Source organism: Hetaerina americana, unplaced genomic scaffold (assembly GCF_022747635.1).
Source record: "Hetaerina americana unplaced genomic scaffold, ioHetAmer1.1.p SCAF_3, whole genome shotgun sequence".
Lineage (NCBI taxonomy): Eukaryota > Metazoa > Arthropoda > Insecta > Odonata > Calopterygidae > Hetaerina > Hetaerina americana.
The window spans coordinates 31020869-31044350 of NW_027286874.1; the positions used below are offsets into that span (position 1 = coordinate 31020869).

A 23482-nucleotide genomic window follows, 5' to 3' on the forward strand; every position below is an offset into this window, starting at 1 on the left:
AATAGAAAGTGTATTTGAATGAAACAGGGAAAACAAATAGGTGTGGAGCTCAATTTCTTTAATGATGAAATTAAAGTAACTGGAAATGAGTTTGCAGTTAACATCTTGAATAGTTGTCAAATGAAAAGATTGTGTATTTCACTTTAGATTGAAAGTTGAAATGAATGATGATGAGTGTAGAAATAAAACCTCTCAGTGGTATATGATGTAGTTGCCAGATTTACTTTGTGGAAGTGATCCATAATGCAAAAGAATACACTTTGTATTCTTTTGAGCCCCCACTAATATACTTCCAGTACCAATTTCCATTGATTTTTCATGACGCCCATTGTTTTATGCTTACCCTTAATAAGGCATTTGAAATTTAAAAAAATGATGTGCAGGAATTAACCATTTTAGAGCCTCTTAATTTTTAAATATATTTTCATCATGTACTTAATCAGATTTTCCCTAGTGATAATTGATTGAATTGAGGCTTTTGAAGCTGATGCTCTTGGTCCTGGCTGTGTGTGACATGCAGGTGTTACTAATTATGAAGAATTTTTGTTTCTGAGCTTACACTAATTGTAGACCACAATATCAGGAATTGATTGCACCAAGGCCTCTATCTCTCACCATTATTAGTGAAAATTGGAGTGTGAGAGACATGAGGTGTAAACAAAAATGCTACAGATGCCTAAAACCACAGTCATTATATAAATACAAATTTATTTTTCAGGAGGAAGGACATCAGTAAATGGTAGGTATTGTTATATTACCCTTGTCTTTAACCTTAATCCAGCCTATATCATTGAAAGTCACAAAATAACAATGGATTGTTTGGCTCTCAAAATGGTGAATGATTAAACTAATGCCCTTTAAAATGTTTCTTTTTTATTGTAAAATATGGTATCTAAGGATTTAATCAAGACTTCTCTGTGGTTCTGGGACAAAAAATGTCTCACCATTATTAATGTCACCCCACTTCAGTGAAGCCTTAAGTTTTTCATTTCTGTTATTACTTTTAGTATTATTCAACAAGGATTTTAAAAGTTGGGACCAAAAAATCTAAAAAATTCATTTGTTTTCTCATTTTTTCTTATTACATTTAATCTTTTTTATTTCCTTTTGGCTTATATTTTATGTTAACATTTCATGTACTCAGTGGATATTTATACCATATTTGGGTCTTGATTTCATAACTAAAGACTCAGAATAAAAAATCTGATGTACATGTAAGTACTCAGCAATCATTATAATCTCAAAAATTGCATGATAGATTGATTACTTTACATGTTAATATCTCCTCCTAATTTTCTGATTCATCCTAACCTCTTCATACCTGTACTGGTTATTTGCCTTTAAGTATCCCTGGTGAGGGATATTGTGGTAGTTCAGTGAATAGAGCACTCAGCTGCTGATAAAGAGGGCCTATGTTCGATTCCAGGTGATGCATTTGGGCAAACTCTGCATCCTTCAAGCTGTGTGATTTTTAGGGGTGCCAGTCTTCCTTGGTAGCTATTGGCAGTACAGGGAATGGAACTGGTCCCCCTATGCTGATGGATGAATTTCGCACTCCGCATATGGATGGCTTAGTACTAGGTGAGCTCTATCCTTGGCTACCAAAACAACCTTCGAGTTGATAGCTCCACTTTTGGGATCCCTTTTGTGTACACATAGCACAGTTTAGGAAGATTTTAAGTATTGACAGTGATGTTGTTGATGTTAGATTTAAATGCCGATTGCTTCTCTTGGAATTCATAAAAAACAGAAGGCATTTACATGTAGAAATGCCTATTTATTTAGGCTTAAGTTTATTAAATGAATTGTGTCTAATATGGCAATACTTGTGGTATCCTATAGATAACATTAATACTGCATATGTACAAAGTGAATGAGGAAGTGTTACTCCAGGGGTAGAGCATTTGATCACTGACAGCGGGGCCCAGATTCGATTCACACCTCTCTGGGCACCTCAGTTTCACCCGAGCTGTGTGATTTTTTTTGGTATCAGAACTTCCTGGGAAACCATAGGTGGCACATGGAAAGGATCTGGCCCTCCTACTCTGATGTGTGAATTTTACATGGCATTGGGCTTAGTATTAGGTGAACATCTACCATCACCTATCAAACTGACCTTTGGGTTGTTAACTGTGTTTATGGTGCAAAGTAAAAATTGTAAGCCCAATGTTGCATAGGTGTATACTCATAATTTTTGGAAATGTTCATTTGCAATTAATTAATAGTTTTAACCATTTAGGGTGGCAGCCTTGTTGCTCAATTCCACATATGATTGGTAGTCATTCTTCATTTTTGCTCCAGTGGCATCTCTCCATCCTTTCCATACATATAGTAACTCATCATAATCCCTGCTGGATGCCATTATCTTCTCCAGTTCTGAAAAAATATCACCAGAGCTTATATGAGCTTTATCTCTCACCATTATGTACATATGCTTTTGAAAAATTCTGAAAATGATACTCCTCATAATAAAAAATGTCATTAGATATATAATGGTATTATATATATGTATATATATATACACACAAATTCATTCACCTGGATGCATATATAAGGAAAAGAGATAGTATATATATAATGTATGTGTTTATCCTATATATATATATATATATATATATATATATATATATATATATATATATATATATATATATATATATATATATATATATATATATAAACCATAATAACAGTAAGAAGTTTCAGTATCAGAAAGATGGTAATGAAATATAATTGAATTTTGAGCTCATTGCAAACTTACCAGGGTCCAAAGATAGGCCCTCCTTAGTTATATCACAGTTGGGATTTTTATATGGGCACACCTTTGCCGTACTATAAACTCCAGTCATAACATTTTCCAATTTCTTCAGCTGTAAAATAAATATAAAATATATATTTACCGAAAGCCACGTAGGTATAAAAGGTGTGTTCAAAAAAAGACGACTGATTTTATGAATTGTTCATTTCGACGGATACAGCTTAATTGAAATTGTCGCCCTAAAAGCACATGCCTTGGCTGACGACACACCTTTGCCAACGTTTCTTCCAGCTCTCGATCCCTGCCTGGTAAGCCGCCTTAGGGATTCTCTACAGGTCCGCCGTACAATAGGTTTTAATTTCCGCAATAGAGTCGAATCGGTGCCCTTTCAAGGTTGATTTTAACTTTGGAAACAATTAAGTCTGATGGAGCCACGTCTGAAGAGTAGGGTGGCTGCGGGATAAGGGAAGTTCCGATTCTGGCGAAAAATTCTGTCACGATCAGCGCCGTGTGAATCGCCCGCAGGACGAATTTTGGTGAGACGCGCGTCATGCCCAAAATGTCAGTCAAAATTGTCTGACAGGATCCAAAACTAATGTTCACTTCCTCGGCTATCTCTCTAACAGTTAAACGGCGATTTGCCCGCACCAAATTTTTCACCAATTTGCAATGGTTGGGGTCTGTCTAAGTGGAAGTGCCGCCCCGTTCGCGAATCTTCATCTGTCGATGTTCTGCCCGATTTAAAACGACTGTACCACTTTAAACACTGGCTTCGACTCACAGCTTCATTAACAAAGGCTTGCTGAATCATTCCAAATGTCTCCGTAGCACTTTTGCCAAGTTGGAAGCAAAATTTCACGCACACACGCTGTTCCTCTGGCTCCTTAATTGCTGCCGTTGTACGCGGCGACGAACAGGTTAAGATACGTACCGCTGCTGCTGCTGCGTAAACAAACGCAACTCCTCGACGTAAACAAACGCAACACCTCTCGTTTTAGTCGCCACATGTGTCGCTAGATGGCGCACTGTGTCTCATTTCGATCCGTTGAACGGTTTGCGCAGAATAAAATCAGTCGGGTCTTTTTTTTTATCACACCTTGTTTCGTCTAGGTATACGTTTTACTTGCCTAAATTTAAGAATTGAAGTCAGTAGGTAATATAATGTTTCGGGCTCGCTTGACATTCAAAATTTTTTCTTTATGATAGGTACTTTATTAGGGAGACACTATTATGTAATTACAGGTGATACAACATGCGAGTGGATCCTTTAACTGTGATATTATTTACCATCTCCAGTGAAAACCATTCAACCTTGAGAATGTTGACTCACAACAGGAAATGCTTTTTTATTCAAACCTCCTAAATAATATCAATAATTTATTAAACCTGAAAGAAATCCTGTTTTTTATAGTTGGTAACCTTGCCTAGTTGGTTGCAGCGTCATTTGGTATTTATAAAGATAAAATTTCAGGAGCACATCACTATCATTATAATTAATTACCACCGATGAAAGTTTCTGTAAAATCGGTGTGCAGTCATGCAATTCTAACTACTTTCAAGTTGTAAGTGTTGTGTCTATTATAGGGATTCTCTTTGAAGCCTCCGTCGTTGGCGCCCGTTATTAGTACTTATCGACTTGATTGGGGCGAGATTTAAACATTTACAGTCCCGGCACCCTATTTCTTTATTGACACGCTCTTATATAACATTGACGCGCACGGTCGTAGAATCAATGACCCAAAGTCAAGGCAAGGATTACATCAAGGAAACATATTTTACTGTACGCTAGGTTGCCTAAATAAGTAAGGTACCGTCATGCGTGAATCAACGGCATTCAAAAGAAAGGTAGTATATTTCTCTCGGCTTAAGAAATGTGACGCTCAAATGCGTCACCAAAAGCCTTTCGCCCCGATTGACCAAATGATAAAATTGATTCCAAGTCGAAGACATCACATTTTGGCGCAGGGGCTGTCGAAACAAGCCTTTTGAAGGAATACGAATCGCCCGTCGTGCAGATAAGGGCTGGCCGAATTTCCTCTGGCAGGCCATTGCATCACTTTATTGGCGCGCCGATTGTTTGAATTGCACGTAGGTTGTGAATGGATTGCGTTATCTGTCGTTTGTCCTTGCCGCTAAAGCTATGGGTCAATTTGAGTAAGCTAGTAAGCTGAGCACGCGCATGTACATGCAAGTATTAAAGCACCCATCCGAAATGGGCTACGCTTTGGCAGCCCAATATCACGCGTACACTGTCTTTCAATACCTACCTCCTTTTTTATAAAGAAGAAACACGAACACCAAAGGGCAGCCGTTGACAGGCATAACAATACTGGAAAACCAGGCCACTACACTCATGATAATCCATCGTGCCTTGACCAACATCCACGTCCAATCGGCGGGATTCAAATACACGACCGTAGAATTATCCAGGAAGTACGCACAGGCCAATTGTACTAGTCATATCGCCTTCAATGCTCTTACAATGCTTGTAGTACAAAAGAGTGAAGCTGGTCTACAGAAATTCCCAAGGGTTTGTTTTCAACCCTGATCATTTTTTCTCCTATTTTTAATAACGCAGCATGTATAGTGGAAACACACTACTATTTCCATCTTTGCCTTATTTTTTCGTTTATCTCTCAATTAGAAACATTTTTTTCCAAAAACAAAAGTCATCATCTCTGCGTCCCTTCACTTTTCACTGCCCATACGGCATAATAAGACGCAGTGACAACCTTTTCAGTGGTCAAAAATATGCTCATCGATGACCTCAATGTACGTATGTACAATGGTGGTACCTCCGAGGCCTGATAATAATCTCAAGGGCCCTATTCGGGTTGAGGATGACCTACTGCATGTGCACAACTCAAGTTCATCATTCATCTAAAATTCACGGTTATCATCTGCAACAGCTATATCCGTAGTAATCGCAAACCCTTGGTGATCCACCGATTCGTGAACGGAGAGCCCAGTCCGATTAGGCCTGAATAAACTAACCTCATAGTGTATCTTATTTATCGTATAGATAAATACGGTACTTCCTTTAAGGGAACTATATTGTTTTACGGTAATTGTAAAATAGTGTTAAATAACTTGTATGTAATGAAACCGCAAAGTTACGCTGATTTCTGAAAAAAAATAATTATTCCAATTAAATTTTAATCAAAAGTCCTGTGCCGACTTTTAATGTATCATAGATACAAGTTTCTCACGCCTTACTTTCGCCTAGGAGTTTCATGGAAACTTGGAAAATTAATTGGCGAGTACCTGCATCCGGGTAGAAAGTAGCCGTAGGTTATTTCAATTTCCTTTTTAGATTTTGATTCCCGCATCGCTTTGTGGTCTTAAATTTTCAACGTATTAGATACAAGTTTTCAGAAAATATTAAGGTGCATTTTTTTAACGTCACGAGTTCAGTTTACGTTTGAAATTTGATGGTGTGGAATATCTTACTTTTTCCTGGCGTATAATTCATCGTCGTGAATATTTTGTCCTTCATTGCGAGAGTACCTAAAAGAAATCCTGTAATAAACCTCACTTTTATTATTCGAAACTACAGGCAGTTAACACGGTCCTGTTCGCGGTTACTGCGGGACGAATTTCATTTACACACATGAATATCACGAAATAGAGTCATTCAAAACAGTTTTTGTACTTAGAAATAAATCTGCCAACGTTTCAGCGGTATCGCTTTTTGTTTTACTTGAAAAAAGCTTGCAAACGTCGTCTAAGCGTTGAGGAAATGCGACAACTACCAGCGTGATGACCATTTTGGAGAATCTGCTATGTTTGGTACTGTTACGCGTAAATGGGCTAGTTGGGGAAAGTTTAATAGTTGGGAACCCCACGTTTGTAAGTTTACAGTTCTGTTATGGTGATTAATTAGGAGACTAAACGCTGCAGAAATGATTGCAAGGAAGCATTCATGCATGTACCCATACATGAAATGAAAAGCACACAATTCTCGCGTGACTCATGCAGAGGAAGGTATACGTATATTGCAATATTCGAGGACAATCTCATCCCAACAACTCGCACAATACGGGAATGCAACTACACTTAATGAACTTTGAAGGAAAAATCCTTAATCGTTTTGTTAGGCACCTTGAGCTTAATCTGTAGTCATATGCATAATGTATATACGAAAAACATTTAAATAGTTGAATAAAAATCATAAGTTGTGGGAGTTGGGTGCGGATGATATTTAATATCCAACCAGAATACGGACGGACATGAGGCCTTTTAAAAAATACACATATAGAATCTGTAGAAATTATATTCTGCAAACATTACCGAAACTATAATATGTATCTGCTATATATCTATTTATTTACGTAAAACCTTTAACGTTACTCATTTTAAGGATAAAAACGACTCAGCAGTCATAAGTATTGAATTTGTTTTTCTCGCAGGAAAGAAGCCCCACTAAGTGACGTTTGAACTTATAGTCATTAGTAGATAATGATTTTTTATCATCTCCCTATCGTTATCTCCTTCATCCCATCGCAAACGAGATATCAGTCCGCCCTACATGTACATTCCCTTCTAACCTTTCGATTTGTATCTGTTCACACGGTCAACATTCCCTACTCACTGACCGGACCTGGAAACGTCCTCGGGGAAGAAAGGGACATTTAAGGACCATTTTTCTATAAGCGGAAGATTATAGAATATTTTAATATTTACCCTATTTTTTTATTATCTTAAAAAAATATTTTAAATATTAAGTGTGAAAAATATTTTAGCTTGATAACCATTAAACTCTGTACGGCGAGCCGAGAAAGGATTCCGTCTGTTTTCCTCGAAAAGTATCCCACCATTACTTGGATAATTGTACTTGGGCCAAAAAATCCACAATCGAGGATCATTTCCGAACGAATTCCTTTTTATGATTATTACGGTAATGGAGCGTATTCAATAGAGTGATGAATTATTAATAAAACCTTGCTCTCTTTTTCTTGGCCCTCGCCTTGATCCGTTCATTTCTCTACCTTATAAGTTAGGTATGTAGTTTCCTTCACTTCCTCTTTGATTCTATATATTTTCTTGTGATTATCTTTTTTTTGGACAAATACATGTACATGCATCAAGGACGGCGTGACGGACTAGTTCGGCTGCTTACTCTAGGTTCCGGGGTCCCATCCAGTTGACGATTTCAGACATCCGTTAAAATTTTACAAGTTGTGCAATTTTTCTATTGCCAGATCTTCCTGTGAAATCTCAAGCGCAGATTTTACTATTCTGTAGTTGTCCCGTTACTAAAACTACGTATCTGACGTCCTGTCTATGTCAGTCAATAATCATCCAAGATTCTAACCGAAATATATTGGTTAATTTAAAAAAGTGGCTCTGTTCTAGATTTGGCATGATATTTTCTTGTCCCCTAAAGGAATCAAGGAATTGTAGTTGTTTGTATATTCTGAGAGGATTCTCAAAGAGATAATTTCAATTTAACACCTATGCAAGTGTAAAGTTCGTCTATGTACGACGCAATTTATTACGTGCTGTGATTTCAGGTAGCCTATAATGTAGAAAAAGGTATTATCAGAAAATAAAATCGCGATGCCATTAACAATTTTCTAATATTAATACCTTGGCTGCATCCAGAGAGAGGAGATTAATGTTAAATGTATTGCCCATAAAAAAGTATGTATCATTGCTATATCCTAACAGCGTAATAAAAAGTCAAAATATGTTCGGTTAGTAATGTGAAATGAACCAGAGAAAATTTATAATAAGCGTTGAAACAAAGCTAATTCATTTTATTTCGTTTGAATTAGAGTAATTATATTTGGAAAACATTTTTGTTCTCATATTTAATTCTAATTAACTTTACAGATATATTCTTTTGGGTTAAACAGTATGAGGTAATTCCTTTCTAATATTTTTTACCATCCTCTCGTTAATTAACCAACCTGAAACATAGGAATCGAGTGTTTCAGTTATTTGTTTTTAGCAATTTGATTTTTACAGAAATCGGAGATCTAATCAAATCGCTTCTCGCATTGAACAACCGAGTCAAACCCATCACACACTATTTCAAGATAAAATTTACAAAAAATGATCGCATTATAGCATAACATACAGGTAGCTTACATTTAAAGCAGTGAGCGGGGCTATAGTTCAACGAGCGTGCGTGAATTTGATAAAAAGTGGGAGACATAAAATTATTCCTAGAATATTAAGGAGCAGTTTCAATCATTTATAACGCAGTAATTACCGAAATCATAAGTAATTTTATCATGATCTCTGTACAACCCGGGCACGGCTTTTATTACTTAAATCCATACGCTGCGTAGTTTCAGCATTTCTATCTAATAAACCATTCCACACATTCCTAACATTTGCGAAATTACACTTTAAAATATGTCACACAAGGTGCTGAAACGCTTTCATTTTTCAACTTTATCAAAATTTTTTTGAAAATATGAACCAAATTCTTCGTCCCAAATTCTATTTGCTAGTTTTCCCCAACATTTTTATTGTGTGCTGACATGCCCTAAATTCATTCGCACGATTTTTCCGCCAATTAACGGGAGATTAAGATTATTTTCAATATATTGAAACTTAATCTTCAATAGAAAAACATACAAATATCTCCAACTCCGAACCTCGGCCTCTTAATAGCTTGGGCAAGAAAGTTGTGATAGTGTTAGATGAAGCTCTCGCCAAAGGTAGAAGAAGCTTTTGCCGAAAGTACAGACCCCCATTACCAATGGTATCCGAAATAAAATAATATTCTCCCCTACGTTGTTCTTTCACACGCGCGGAAATACGTTTTGGACGTTCACAGTGTGTACGAGGTCTGTCCAATAAATACACGAACTGAAGTCATTAAAACTTTATTTTGCAAAATTTAGTCTGAATCAATTTTGTCCACTTCAAAGTACCCTCCATTCGTTGCTATGCACTTATTTTATCTTCTTTTCCACTGTTTAAAGCACCCTTGGAAGTTCTCGGCAGTTAGGCTTTTCAGTTCCCTCGTCGTTTCTTGCTTTGTTGTGTCCATCCTGTGATGTCCCCTCATCACATTTTTGCATTTTGGGAAGAGGAAAAAGTCGCAGGGGGCGAGATCGGGCGAATAAGGAGGATGGTCAAGGATGGTGATTGAATTTTTTTGCCAGATACTGGCGAATAATCAATGCTGATGTGCAGGTACATTGTCATGGTGAAGGATCCATCCATCGCCTTGAGTCAAATTTGATCGCACACGACGCACGCCATCTCTCAAACGCTTGAGAACTGTACGGTAGAACTCAGCATTTACTGTTTGCCCTTCAGGAAGAAATTCATGTTGAACTACACCTTCGACATCAAAGAAAACCAGGATCATGACTTTGATTTTAAATCGGCTTTTTCTTGATTTTTTGGTTTGATTTAATCGGATGTTTTCTTCAGAGTATTATCACCCTAGACAGCTGTCAACATTTAAGTAATTTCTTGATAACTTTTACCGCACTTCACCATAAAAGTTAATGGTTCGTTGCTCTGCGATTTCGTCTATGTCCATTTTCGACAAACAGTAAAAACAAGGACAACTGAAAGTAAAATAACTGGCACCATACGCACAGCTCGACGATCCGCCAGGCACATACGGCTTATTGGGCCTCAGGCAACTGTCGCCGCTAGTGTGCGGGGTTATAGTCCGCGTCATGGCCGCCAGATTGCACCAGTTTGCGTATTTATTGGATAGGCCTCGTATACTTGTAAATGTACCTGCCCACACTCATCCACTGGAAGTCATCCCTCTCAAAAGGCCTTTTAGGAAAAATGTTGCCCGTTTCTCGCTAAGTAGGCATTTAGGCACCTACCCTGTAAAACCAGACCGATCTGCCCCTACACTTATCTCAGTGACATACGCACAAGGCAGAGTTATTTCGTCCCTCAAGTCTGACCCCACGTAAATCGCTGAGAACCGCTGACTTTCGGCATGCTTTTCAGGTAGGATGTACGAGAGGTGGATGCCTTGGCCTTGTCAAAAGTGTAGATAATGAACACGGTCTCTTTATCCTCGCCGTTTCGCGAAAAATGCTTAGGCGAGAAAATATAGGAACTGGAAATCGTCACGACAAAATTTTCCTCCCATTCCCCAAAATCTAATCTATTTGTCTTCAGTCTTTTAAACTCCGCCTAACTCTCTCTCTCTCCTATTCTATTTATTTTTCAGTTCATTAGAGTAGATTCCATTGGCTATATTCTTTTCCAAATCCATAAACACCAGCCTCATACCTTCCCCTTTTTCATATGATATCCGATCCTCTCCCAATCCACCATCCTCCCTCCCACATTTGTCACTTAAACACATTCTTCCCATGCGCAAGGATTTAGTCACTCTATAAAATATATACTGATATACGATTAATACGGGCCTTAGTTCGAACACGGGATAAGATCTAACACCGTTAGTGTTAGGGGTCTAAAGGGAAGAAGAAACATCTTGAGTAAGATAGAACCTTGTATTGGACGCTGCTAGCGTAATGTAACTCATTTTGTCGGAAAAGTGACCGTTCGATGTTATACAGGCCTAAAACATTTCCTTTTTAAGGATTAATTTTCTAAAATTACTTTTTCGATTGATTCAGTGCAAAAGGGTTAAATGCTAAACTGTGCGATCGTATTTAGTCTGATCATAAGGATTGCATTAATGGGTAATCAGGACTTCCCTTCCTTCGTAGTCTCCAATATTCCCCTTTTTAACTTATTATCAATATCACAGTGTGAAAATGACCCTTCTGGTGAAAAGATCCTGGTAGGGAAATTTAATTTTTACTGTTTTGTCAGATTGATTTTTAGCTTTTTGTTTCCTGAAGTGAAAATGAACAAAATTGTTTTCAGTTGGACAATTGACTTTTTGGACAATATAACATGCCTCAAATGACGCTAGGGAAAAACCTATATCCTTAGTTAAAATTTTGGAGACATTATATAATATCCTCATAATTTAGAACTATATATGATATTTTCTTTTTTTAAACGGTATGATATCACAGGAAAGCCTCCGAGGTTTAGTAGGCATCAATTATATCCTTTAGGCTTGAATGAGAGACGTTTAGAATATTGCCTGCGATGAAGTTGATCTCTTTAAGTTTGTGGAAAATCTGTGGAAAAGTACGAGTCTTTCTTTCTATTTCAATAATGGATATCAATTACTTCCACGAAGTGAAGCCTGAAACAATAGAATATATTCTTTAAGTTTCCCGTAACTCTCTTTGACTCTTTCAGTTGGTAAGCTATTAAGGAGCTTTCGGCTTTTAAGTTAAAAAGTGGGCAATCATATTAGGGAGTAAGTTATCAAATGCTATTTTTTAGCCTTTTTTGTTACATAATATATGTTTATTTTAAAAATCAGGAAATTATGCCAATATAATGAAAAGAAACCAATGCGCTGATTTGGCCGTTGAACTTAGTTTCTTGCACCATTTACGACTTAGGAGCTCAGGAAATTTTATAAGTTTTTTCTTGATATCAGCTCTTCTCACCCGACGCTTTGTTTACCGTACTGTGTAATATTAAATCTATTTTCCGCGTCATTTTTACTTTCACGTGTTTCGCTTCTTGATATCCGCGGACTTGAAAAATGAAGTAGTGTGATAAACGCCGTTGAGCCTCGGAAAGTGAAAATACTCTGCGCTTCGAGGAAATAACTTGGAAAAAGATTGAGGTTTGAATTATTATGTGCGTAATGTTTGATTAAGTTCCCGTCTCTTAAAGTTCATAAACAGAAAAAAATGCCCACGCATCACAAACTTCACGTACGTATCTATTAGATTTCACAAATAAGTTTTAATCATTAGTATTGCGTTTTCAAAACGTTTCTTTTTTCCTTCGGAAATAATTCCACGGGATTGCTTTTAAGAGTTAAAAAAAACAACGTATGTGGTTGTTGAAACGCTCACAGCCGATCTTATATCGTGTTCAATCGTTTTTAAAAGTTTGAGTCCATCGGGAATATTTTCTACCAAGAAAACAATGTTTTTCCCAGCGTTCCTCCTGCATTGACAACACGATTGCCCAGCCACTGGTGTGGTCCATGTTATGTAATAACCAATACGAATGTTCCCTACCAGGTTGGCGGAAAATTTTTTCCGGTTGAATGAAAAACTTACACTGTCTTTATTTAGCTTTTTTTAGCTCAGATCCGTAGGCTCACAAAGCACTCATTCAAGGAGCATCTTTTGAAACGGCTTACCAACTTTCACAGAATTATGTTTTACGGTTACTACCAATATTATAACCAATATTGGTATTACTATGTACATTGGAACGCACTTGTGTACGTGTTGAATATGTCCAGCGACAAAGTATTTCACTGACTAATTCATTAGAATGTGATTGAAAAGTCATTCTTGTAGAATTACTTAATTAACAAAACTTTTAATGCTCAGCTGTACATTTCAACGAATAAAAAAGTTTTGTTCCATCATATATTTCGTGAAATTGGACTGAAAACATTGAAGCTTAATCGAATCATACGAAATGATAGTAACCCGACTTTCAAATAGAGCTATGCTTGAAAAATTTATGGCAATGTTTTTTTGAAAAAAGGGGCAATTATTGTATCAGTTATAGTCGCAATCTTATACACCAGGATAGGCAGTATCTCTACATAATCCTCCGTTGATCAACTTATCTCCTCGTCCATGACGGAAATGCTTTTGGTGTACTCGTATATATTTAGAGATGACATACGTTTATCCAACAATTCAACTAAGATTTTTGTTCGAAGTCACTGTAAGTGCAAGTTATGTTCGAAAGTGCCTGAAATCAGTACGGATCTTTTATCGTGGGGATACAGACATCTGCGCCAATGGCAAAAACGAATTATTGCCATAAGCTTAAAATAATATAAATTATTTGTATTCACAGGAACATGCACTGGTCAAGATTTCATTCAACCTCAAAACATTAATAAAAGTGTGGTTGATGAAAACAGTTTCCCTGCATTTGTTTCCGTGACTCGTGCGTGGGCGTTTCTGTGACTAGATTGATGGAGGAAGAGCGGAAACGCGGGAAGTACATGTATGATGCAATGTTCCCATTTTTAAAACGTTTTTCTGCAAGGCGTATAATATTTCGAATAGTTTCAAATGCGCGGTCTAAAAAAAAAATAACTTGTACAACGTTTTCTCTTGAATTTTTAACGACTTGATTAGGGTAGGTATTAAAAAACATGTCCACGAGTTTTTATGGCCAAATTGAAAACCATTTGGAACGTTTTATGTTAGCTGCGGTTTTCTAGTAAGTAGAAACTCTTTTCGACCCGTTTCCTGTTTCCTTGAAAACAGTATTTTTTCATTCTGAGTCAGAAGAACTGTGCTATATGGGAATTATTTTCTACTTTGCATGTATGTGATTATTCGATGATGAGGAGTAACGTAGGTAACTATTTTTATTGACGCCGGAGATATCGGCCGTAGTTGCAATATCCGCCAATAATTTGTAGCGTCTTTTTTCAAAAGAGCCATCCTGAACGTTGGCCACCAAAAGAAAATTATTTTGATGATGGTATTCTCTAAAAAAATATATCCATAGCGATAAATCGGTATAAAATATTTTCTCGTTGAGTTTCTTGTTTTGAAAACTTGGTTAAACTTAGTGCAAAAATAAATTGAATTCAATATTCTTTATTCAGTTAGTTATCAACCCGAAGGTTGGCTTGGAAGGTGAAGGAGCTCACCTCGTACCAAGCCCGACGGCGTGTGCAATTCACGCATCAGGATAGGGTGGCGGTCCTGTCCGCTGTCCTTTTGCCGCGGTGTCCCAACGGTTACTCGAAATATCACAGAGCTTAAGTGATGCTAAGGGACTCAGAGACATCACCTGGAATCGAACCCTGGCCCTCCGGTCAGCTGCCCAGTCACTCAGGCAGTTGCTCTATTCACTGGACAATCACGGTATAATCAATCAGAAACATAAATTTTTCCCGTCTATTACAAGGATGATTAAACGTCAATGGTACATCGGGGGCATCATTTTTTTCTCAAAATTTTTATGTCGAGAAAATATGCAAAGCGAAGAATAAAATTTGAATATGCGATTATACTTTTGTGCTTGTGGACTAGTTCTCACAATTCTTCTGAATCGAAATTCTCGGGTAAGCATTAATTATAAGAATTTATTTCCTATATGAAATAAAACAAGGTTCTTGACGCGTAAGTCAAAACAATTAATTCAAAACGGAAAGCTATTGATATTTTCTCTTCCGAATAGCATTCTCTGCTAAGAAGCGAAGCGTTCAAGTCCGCCGATTAGCTTTCACCTTGACCATGCATAGATGTGGAATAAATGGCATAGGGGAATTTCCCGCTTAAATTCGACTGAAATAAAAGCCTACTAAAGCCTAGGTTCGTACAAAATTTCAGAAATTTTAGCTCGCTTAGAATGTAGATACAGCCTCGTTGACATACGAGAGCTAAAAAAACGGCAACTGATTTCTCCTAACGTGTTGTCATGAGCGGTAGGTAGGTTGACTCTATATGGGACAAACGTAGCCTCTTCATAAGGCATTACCTTCCCTTTCCCCAATATTTTTGTTGCTGGTATAATAAAATGAATCATCTGAAATGTGTGCAAGGGTAGAAAATTTACGGGGGGGGGGGGGTGATGCCCCCCTGTGTTTCCCTTACGAACGTCAGAATAAACTGTAGGTTAAAATTTTCCTTAACGAACGAATCGAAGTGCAGGCTTTAAAATGCAACACTGGTATCCATGTTATATTCCTGGAAAAAGGCTTTCGTTTTCCTACTACCGTGGCGACGTGGTAGTGTGGTGGGCACAGTGATCGGATGTTGATGGATGATGCCTCAGGGCACACTCAAGCTGCATGATTTTCCTGTGTCCTACAGACGGCAAAAGGAAGTGAAAGCATCCCTAACATGAGTGTATGAATTTAACATGCCATTTGTTTTAATAATAGCTCTTAACTCGTCTACAAAACCAAACTTTGAGTTGAATAATGTGGTGGTGTTCCTTTCTTTGAAACTATTGCTTGATGATGATAAAATATCTTCACCATATCCCAAATACCATTATATTTTTCGATTCAATATCAATTAATTCAAGTTTTAGAATGTGACAGAAGTGAAGAATTTACTTTTTAATGTGTACTCACGTTACATAATAAATAGACATGTAGCATCCATCTTTGTGCTCTTCTTATTTTTTTATGGAAATATATCTAATTTTTGTCCCAAATTTTACCAGCCTACTTTACGTTGCTTAATCTTCAGTCCACCTTGAAGTACCTAGAAAACCCGTGAAATAGGGACAAACAGCTCGATGTACGATGTACTCCAGGTGTTTCGATTGTGAGGCTAGAAAATCCCAAGTGAAGACCTGAAATGTTCCTTGCAGATTTACCGTTATAGCAAAAACAACTCGAAATGCATAATGTAACAAATAATATCATATATATTCTGGAAGCCGTACCATACCAGTTTTCATGTTATTACGAAGAAAGGCAGAATGGGGGTATGATAACGCCATTGAAATTTCATATATTGTCAGTAGCCTTGGGCCGCCTAGCTTTTTACCTATTCTTCCATTAAATCGACATCAATCAGTTCCAGAATCTCAATTCTTTGAGTAATGATCTGCAACAATGGCGTCTACGAGAATCTCAAGATGAAAAATAAAAAAATAATTTTTTCCAAAAAATTATATAGTATTCTGGTTGGTTTTATCTGGCAATCTACCTTCGCGTTTTAAAAAAAAATCCTTCAAATTTTTACCTGGTTTGGGAAATACTGCAAGATGAAGAATGGCGCTTCTGGCAGACTAGCAGCACTCGTGTTTTTCGAGGAGACCTAACCAATGGAATTCGTCTTATGAACTTTATTTATCATGTTAGTGGCATGTCTTTTTGTTGTCCAAGCACCATAATAATTGAAACCATATCCCTACTAGGTGGAACCAATCGCCTTAGAGGTTTTCTTCCGATTGTCAAGATATTACAATTAGCCATTTCTCGACCCTTAAAACCCATTGAAAACCCATCTACCTCATAGCCTTTCATTGCTAAGGGTGCCAGTCTATTCTGTCGTTTGGACGGAGCATTTTGTGGATGTATCTCAACGGTCACTATTTCATCTCAACACGACGTCAGACGTATGAGTTTGTTACATGCAGCAAGAGCAAACTTCACATTAGACGGTTATAAATAGGTGATGACTTGATGTAATCTTTTCGCTAATTATTCATGTGTAAACCTTTCCCATTAAAGTTGGTCACGAAGAGCAGTGACAAGGTCATGGACTGGGTGCTGTCCTATCAGTGCTTGGCATAAGTTTTGCCGGATTTTGTTTATATCGGTGCAGTGTAGTGCATGTGGGCCGTTTTTCAACAAGTAGCTCTTACATTTATATGCTCTTTAATGTTTTTCATATAATACGGGTACTTGATAGGTGGCATGAAGCTTTGAAATAAAGTTTGGAGTGCATAATACCTATTTTTCGATCATTTGTATTTGAATTTTCATCGTTTGTAATAAAAGTTTTGCTGAACTCCTGGGTGTTCATTATGGAATGATCACGTTTCCATAAAGATTCTGTTTTCACTCTTTCCCGCAGCTAGACTTTGGATGTACTTCACTGTTAGATAATTTGGGAAGAAACTTCAAGTTGCAAAGTAGATTGTACTCATTAATTAAATCGACATTGTTCCATCATATGCCAATAAAGGTATCCGTATTCACTGGAGTTCATTAAACTTAAATCGTCCATCAAGTTTTCCTCATGCGCAATGTAATACACTGACGCTAATAAATAATATTATCTTATCAATTCTAAATAAATGCCATCTTGAAAGTTTCGCGTATACTCAAACAATCGAGATGCCGCTTATTTCACTCATAAGATAATTTGATTTGAATTTCTGACTAAATGAAGATAACCAAATGTTTCAAAATTAAATTTGAGAAAATATATGGGAAGACCTAGTTTTACCAAAATGTACTAACGATTTTTTCAATGTTAAAATTAACTACTCGGTAATGTCACTCTAGTGTGGTATTGAGTGGAAAGGACTGTTCAGAAAGTGTAACTTCAGCCTGTTATGTAAATATGCCATTGCCCTAGTTACGTATAAGCGAGACTGGTTTAAAGTAAGTGAAAAGTATCAAAAAGTACCTATCTGAAGGTTACATGGCGTCGAATCAGGCCATAATCATTAAAGAGCAATCGTTCTTTGTATCGCTGCGATTCAACAAAATAAGTCTGTGGAAGATAACATCCCTCAGAGAAAAACAGGTGATTTTCTTGATCAAATACTAAACGGCATATGTATCATGTAGAAAAATGCCCTGTAAATTTAATGTGTATCCATGTGAATTTAGGGGGTATATTGATATGCCAACGTTCCTAATTGATTTGTTTTCACAGCTCTAATTAACATATGCATCACTCTGAGATTTATCCATTTACGAAACCTTGAGCCGAGCAGTTTCAGAATTCACTTGTTTGGTATTCGATTCACAAGGGAAGTAGTACATTACGCATACAAATGAACGTTATGCGAACGTACTCAACAAATGTGTTGAGTGCGTTGGAAATGGGAGGGGAGAAGGTACACAAATTTAAAATTGCATTTGATATATTCAACAGGCAGATGGTAAATGATGTAGTCATTATTTGCCGTCAATGAGAATAAATCGTTGGACTTTATGAATTCATATAAGGAAAATAAATAATCTTATTTCTAAATTCCAATCTAACATCTAAAGTTCCATGCTCTCGATTGATAACACGGATAGTCTTCAGGTTTCTTTGAACAAGAACGCGTTTCGAGAATAGTAAAATTTCATTCTTAAGGTATATTATGCATTTAATTAAAAATGAATATTTCACTGAATAATCATTCACTGCTGAAAAAACCTAATTTAAAATTCCATTGCTCTTTAGTTCGGTCATCATTTGAATGGAAACTTGTACGATTATTTCAGTAGAAAATCTTATTGCCACAGATTTTATACGTTACGAGTGAGTGGGCGAAGTGACCCGAAACGATTTCGCTGTGGCGCAATTGATCAGTTGATGTGTGCTTACTTGAAAACGGAGTCGCAAGACGCACGAGCTTCGCCATAAGAATTGCGTCGACATTTATAGATGTAAAGTTGTAATGCATTTCAGAGTGGCAGTCAATCTAGCTTTTTAAACGCCTATTTTATTGTTTAATCTTGCGGCAAAATAGCCTCGGAAAGAAGCACACATCCTTATGGACACATTACGAAGCCTGTCACCGAAACATTCACACAGTAGTCGCAATTGCTCTCACCTTGGCCAGTTCTTCGGGTTCCAGAGCCGCTACTCCGAGTACCGCCAGCTTCCTTATCTGCCGCTTCATCGTTTCGTTCTTGAAGCTTTCCCACTTAAGTCCTTTGAACCATTTTAGCCATTGCTCCTTCTCGAATGCCGAAAACGCCGCGGTCTCCTTCTCAAGGGCCTTCAGGGTGTCAGGGTTGGAGACATCTGTGTTGTACCCCCACTCAGCTTTGTTCAGTAGGTTGCATGCCTTGGAAGCGGCTTCTTCGAAGCCACCGAAAAGGTACGACGTCAACTCTTCCTCCGTGGGAACTTCAGCGACGGCCAACGAGAGACCGACGAGGAAAACCGTCAGCCACTTGGTAGACATGGCGACAACTGGTCAGGGTATTTGCTGAAGCTTCGCTTATATAGGGAGCAGATAAGGAATGTGAAGTTATAAGAAGAGAAGCAGGTTTCTAATGTTCCCTCTCTTCCACCGACAGCGGCCCCCACCCCCACCCTTTCTCCCGCCACCCCGCCCGTCACCCTACCTCCGTCCCTCCCCTCTTACCTGCCACTTCCTTGCCTTGCTCCCCTCCCCCTCCCTCGTTCTCCCTCGTCGCTGTTCTCTGTGGTCACCTCATTGCTTCCCTCCCTCCAACCCGCCCACCCACCCATCCTTTTATCCATTCCCCACTCATCTTCACCCCCTCCTACATTTACCGCTTCGGTAGTTTCCTCTCACTGCGCTCTCCGATTGACATGTTGCAGGTATAGTGTCAAGCAAGAGACAAAGCGAAGCACGTCGCTCGTGTATTCTTGTTGTTTCACTGCTCTTATAAAGGAATTCTTTTTATGGACATGAACGACCGTTAGACATAGCAATAACATTTTTTAATGGTTCTTTACTCATGGTGCAATGCTGGCGAATGAAATATTTTTTAAATGTGTTACCACGTTTCAATGGGATAATTCGCTAGTTATACCAAGGTTAAGTGTCGACATGCTTAGACTCGTGCGATTAGCAAAACATTTTTTGCTGGTTTTAACTTTCCAAACTCGTATCCTTTTCGCTAGCGGAAACAGCGGGGCTACTGAACTGAACCCCGCCTCCGAGGTTGAGCGGTGGGCGGCCGACTGGAGGTCGATGACCAACTCCCGGTCCCAAAGCCCGTCAACGACCAGGGTTCAAGAACTCATATAAACTGCAAAAGGTATAAAAGGAGTGCCAGATAGGGCGTTGGATTCGGTTTGCTCCCTTTGCGGCGCGTGCTACAGTACTTCCTATGGGCTCTCGCGTTATCTTGCATGGGTGGCAAAACACCTCTGTCAACGCTGTATTCCAGTTCGGTTTTGTTCTATAGAGAAATTTTGCCATTAAAAGTAAGCTTCTTGTGTATTCTAATCCATTCTTCCGAAATACTGAGAAGAAAAGAATGGGAAGTCGTGTGATGCTTTCTACTCTTCAATGACGAATGTCTCTGATGAAGTAGAAGAACCTTGAAACGTAACAATCATAGATAAGCTGAACAGTATAAAACTTGAAAAGTTCAACCGGTCGAAAACAATTCTATAGATTTTATTCGTAATATTATGGATACTAAGATCACTAAAATATTTATTCAAGTCAAATAATAAAAATTTCGAATAGCTATTAGTTTCTGAAGATCAACTTTTGAATGCGTATTGATTCTGAAATGTAGCACATTATTGATGCATGATTAATGGTAGGCATCTGTCAAGGCATACGTAGCATGTAAGATTTACCCTAGACAGTATTGCCGAAAATTACAAGTGGAGCTCTCGGAGTAGGCTGTGAAAAAACTCGAAATTCGTGACGGGCAGCTAGTAAGGTTTGTTTGAGCAAGAACATGTTTCGAGAAGCGTGCAATTTCATTCTATAGGTAAATTATAGATTTAAGTAAACATGAATATTTCAGCGGATAATCATTCTGTGCTGGATAAACCTAGTTAAAAATTATATTCCTCTCTATTTTGGTCTTCAGTTGATTGGAAACTTCTACGATTATTTCAATAACAAATCTTATCGCCACTGATTTTATACGTTATGAGTGAGTGGGGGAAGTGACCCGAAACGATTTCGCTGTGGCGCAATACCTTCCTGTAGATCAGTTCATTTGTGCTTGCTTGAAAACTGAGTTCAAAGACACGCGAGCTTCGAAATCGCCGTAAGAATTACATCGGCATGTATAGATGTAAAGTTAGTGGCGTATTTCAGTGCTGTAATCAATCATATTTTTGAAACACCTATTTTAACACTAGTTCCTTGGTTCATTAGAAGCGTATGCATGGAATAAGTAACTATCCACGAGACATGTAAATCCCTCAAAAAGGTCAACTTTTTCCCTCATCAACCCATGGGTTTCCATATGCATCTTTGCGAGTAGAGCAAGTTAAAATTTGAAGAAGAATCCACCGCGATGGCGCTTACACTTGGCATTTCATGGCGTGGTCACCAACCCCTTTCTTTCCCCTCCTGCTCCCTCTTCTTCTAACCTCAGAGGATCTCATCCTTCATATCTGTCATCTTTCCTCGTAGTCTTCCTTTTCTCTCCCTTCACCCTTTTTCTTTTCCTTCTCTTTTCAATCAGGTATTCGCCAACCGCGAGAGGGTGTGCGGTCCTACCTTGTGCAGCATAGTGGTGGGCGTTACTGATACAGACTGCCTAATATTGCATGAAAAGTACGTGTAAATTTTTAGCTCGGGATATTTTAAGAAACTAAACACGTTACTGAACTTAAAATTATACTCATTCGATTTATTTTTTTTTGCGTCAGCATAAAGAATTAAGAAAAGCATTATCGATCATATTTTTCTGCATTAAGCATTCAGATCATATTATTAGCATATTTTTTCAAGGCTTTGATGCTTTGGCAAATAGACTTACGATTAAAGCAACGACGCGCCCGGTTTTTGGATCGCAAGCTTATTGAAATAGCGAAAGTATCTCTCAGGAAATTTCGCATTTAATGTAATTTATGCATACCAACGTGTGACCATTTGCATCTACCCAAAAATTCTTTTCTTTATTTAATTCATAATATTCATCCAGCATTCGATGGAAAATTCGATTGCAGATGCGAGTTCACTTTTTCCAATGGTAAATAAATTACTTAATAGAGGAAATGGCAGTTACCCTCCATATTACGGACCCAATTATTTCCCAACTATTTCAATTAGAATACAACGAATTATCCAATGGCTTAACAGACCAATCTTTTATTCTTCGACTCCCACTCACCCGAGCTCTTAGTCCTTATGTACCCGTATAGTCTTAGATGGATTCGGAGGTTTTAAATGTACGTAAATTACGACCTAATTAATAATTTGGGATAAGGGTAAAGTGATATTTTTCGTTGCTTGTGCATGTGAAATCACTAAAAACTAAGTAGTTTAAAGTGTTTCGTTGCCTCTTAAGTGGCTTCAAAATGTGCGATTCGCCAAATTAATTTTAGCGACACCATAGCCGTGGTAATTAAATGGCCTTCCGATCAATTTACAAAGATGGTGTTTGTTCGATTGTTCGAGGCCCATATGGGTCCGTTTTTCATCAGGATGGTTTATTTCATAGAGTCTTAGGTGTAGATAACTCTACGGCGATTTTTCTTTCAACGCATGAAAATATTTTTGTGCAAGTCGGAATGAAACTTTTCTGATTCATTTAAATCAATTTTACTTGATTGTGAAACGTATGTCACCAATTTATTTTTCTAGATAATTGGAATGACCCTAAATGAATAGGTAGTATTTGCCTTGGGTAAAATAACCCTAACATAATCATTGTTTGAAGCCTTAGAACGAATTTTCTGCAATTTTTCTCCATCAAGTGATTACGTATTCACAGTATTATTTCACCAATCCAGTTATTAACCAGAAGATAGGGATAAGGCTCAACTAGGACTAAGCCCGATGGCGTGTAAAATTCACATATCAGGGTTGGGGCTTGTTCCTTCCTCTGTGCCACCCATGGTTTCCCAGAAAAAACTGGTACCCGGAAAACTACCAAGCGTTGCTGAAGCTGAGTGCCCACAGGCTTGCTCGGGAATATATCCCGGGACTTTCGGTCAGTGGTCCAACGCTCTACCCACTGGACTGCCACTTCCCCTGCAGTAGTATTAATTGCAAATGAAAAACGTTAGAGCTACCTCATATATTTCCCAATTACAATTTTGTACTGATAAATAAAAACTTATTCACTCGCTTGCATTTAGGAATGTAACCGTATATGTCGGGAATGAGAAGACAGCATTCAAGTGTGGCAAAGGCAAAGGCAAGTGATTTACATGCGTACACTGAAAATATATTCTTGGAAAATGTACGATTGGAATCAAATAGTTATTAATTGGTGCTAGATAAATTATCGAGGATTGTAAGCGAGCGTATCGAGAGCTCAAAGATAAAGAAAATACTTGTAAGGAGTTTGGGATGAAATTAATGTAAGAAAAAGGAGAATCATGATTGCATCAA

General features: G+C 37.8%; 1 protein-coding gene across 1 annotated transcript in view; it reads right to left on the reverse strand.

The window, feature by feature from the left end:
• LOC139690098 (angiotensin-converting enzyme-like) overlaps positions 1 to 19479 on the reverse strand; it is a 25821-nt gene extending 6342 nt beyond the window's left edge. The window contains exons 1-3 of the mRNA XM_071587328.1: positions 19025 to 19479; positions 2762 to 2870; positions 2233 to 2376 (exon numbers count right to left, since the gene is read on the reverse strand). Of these exons, the coding sequence (XP_071443429.1) occupies positions 2233 to 2376; positions 2762 to 2870; positions 19025 to 19381 (610 nt within the window). The 5' untranslated portion in view covers positions 19382 to 19479. The remainder of the gene's footprint in view (positions 1 to 2232; positions 2377 to 2761; positions 2871 to 19024) is intronic.
• Between the last annotated feature and the right edge of the window lie 4003 nt (positions 19480 to 23482).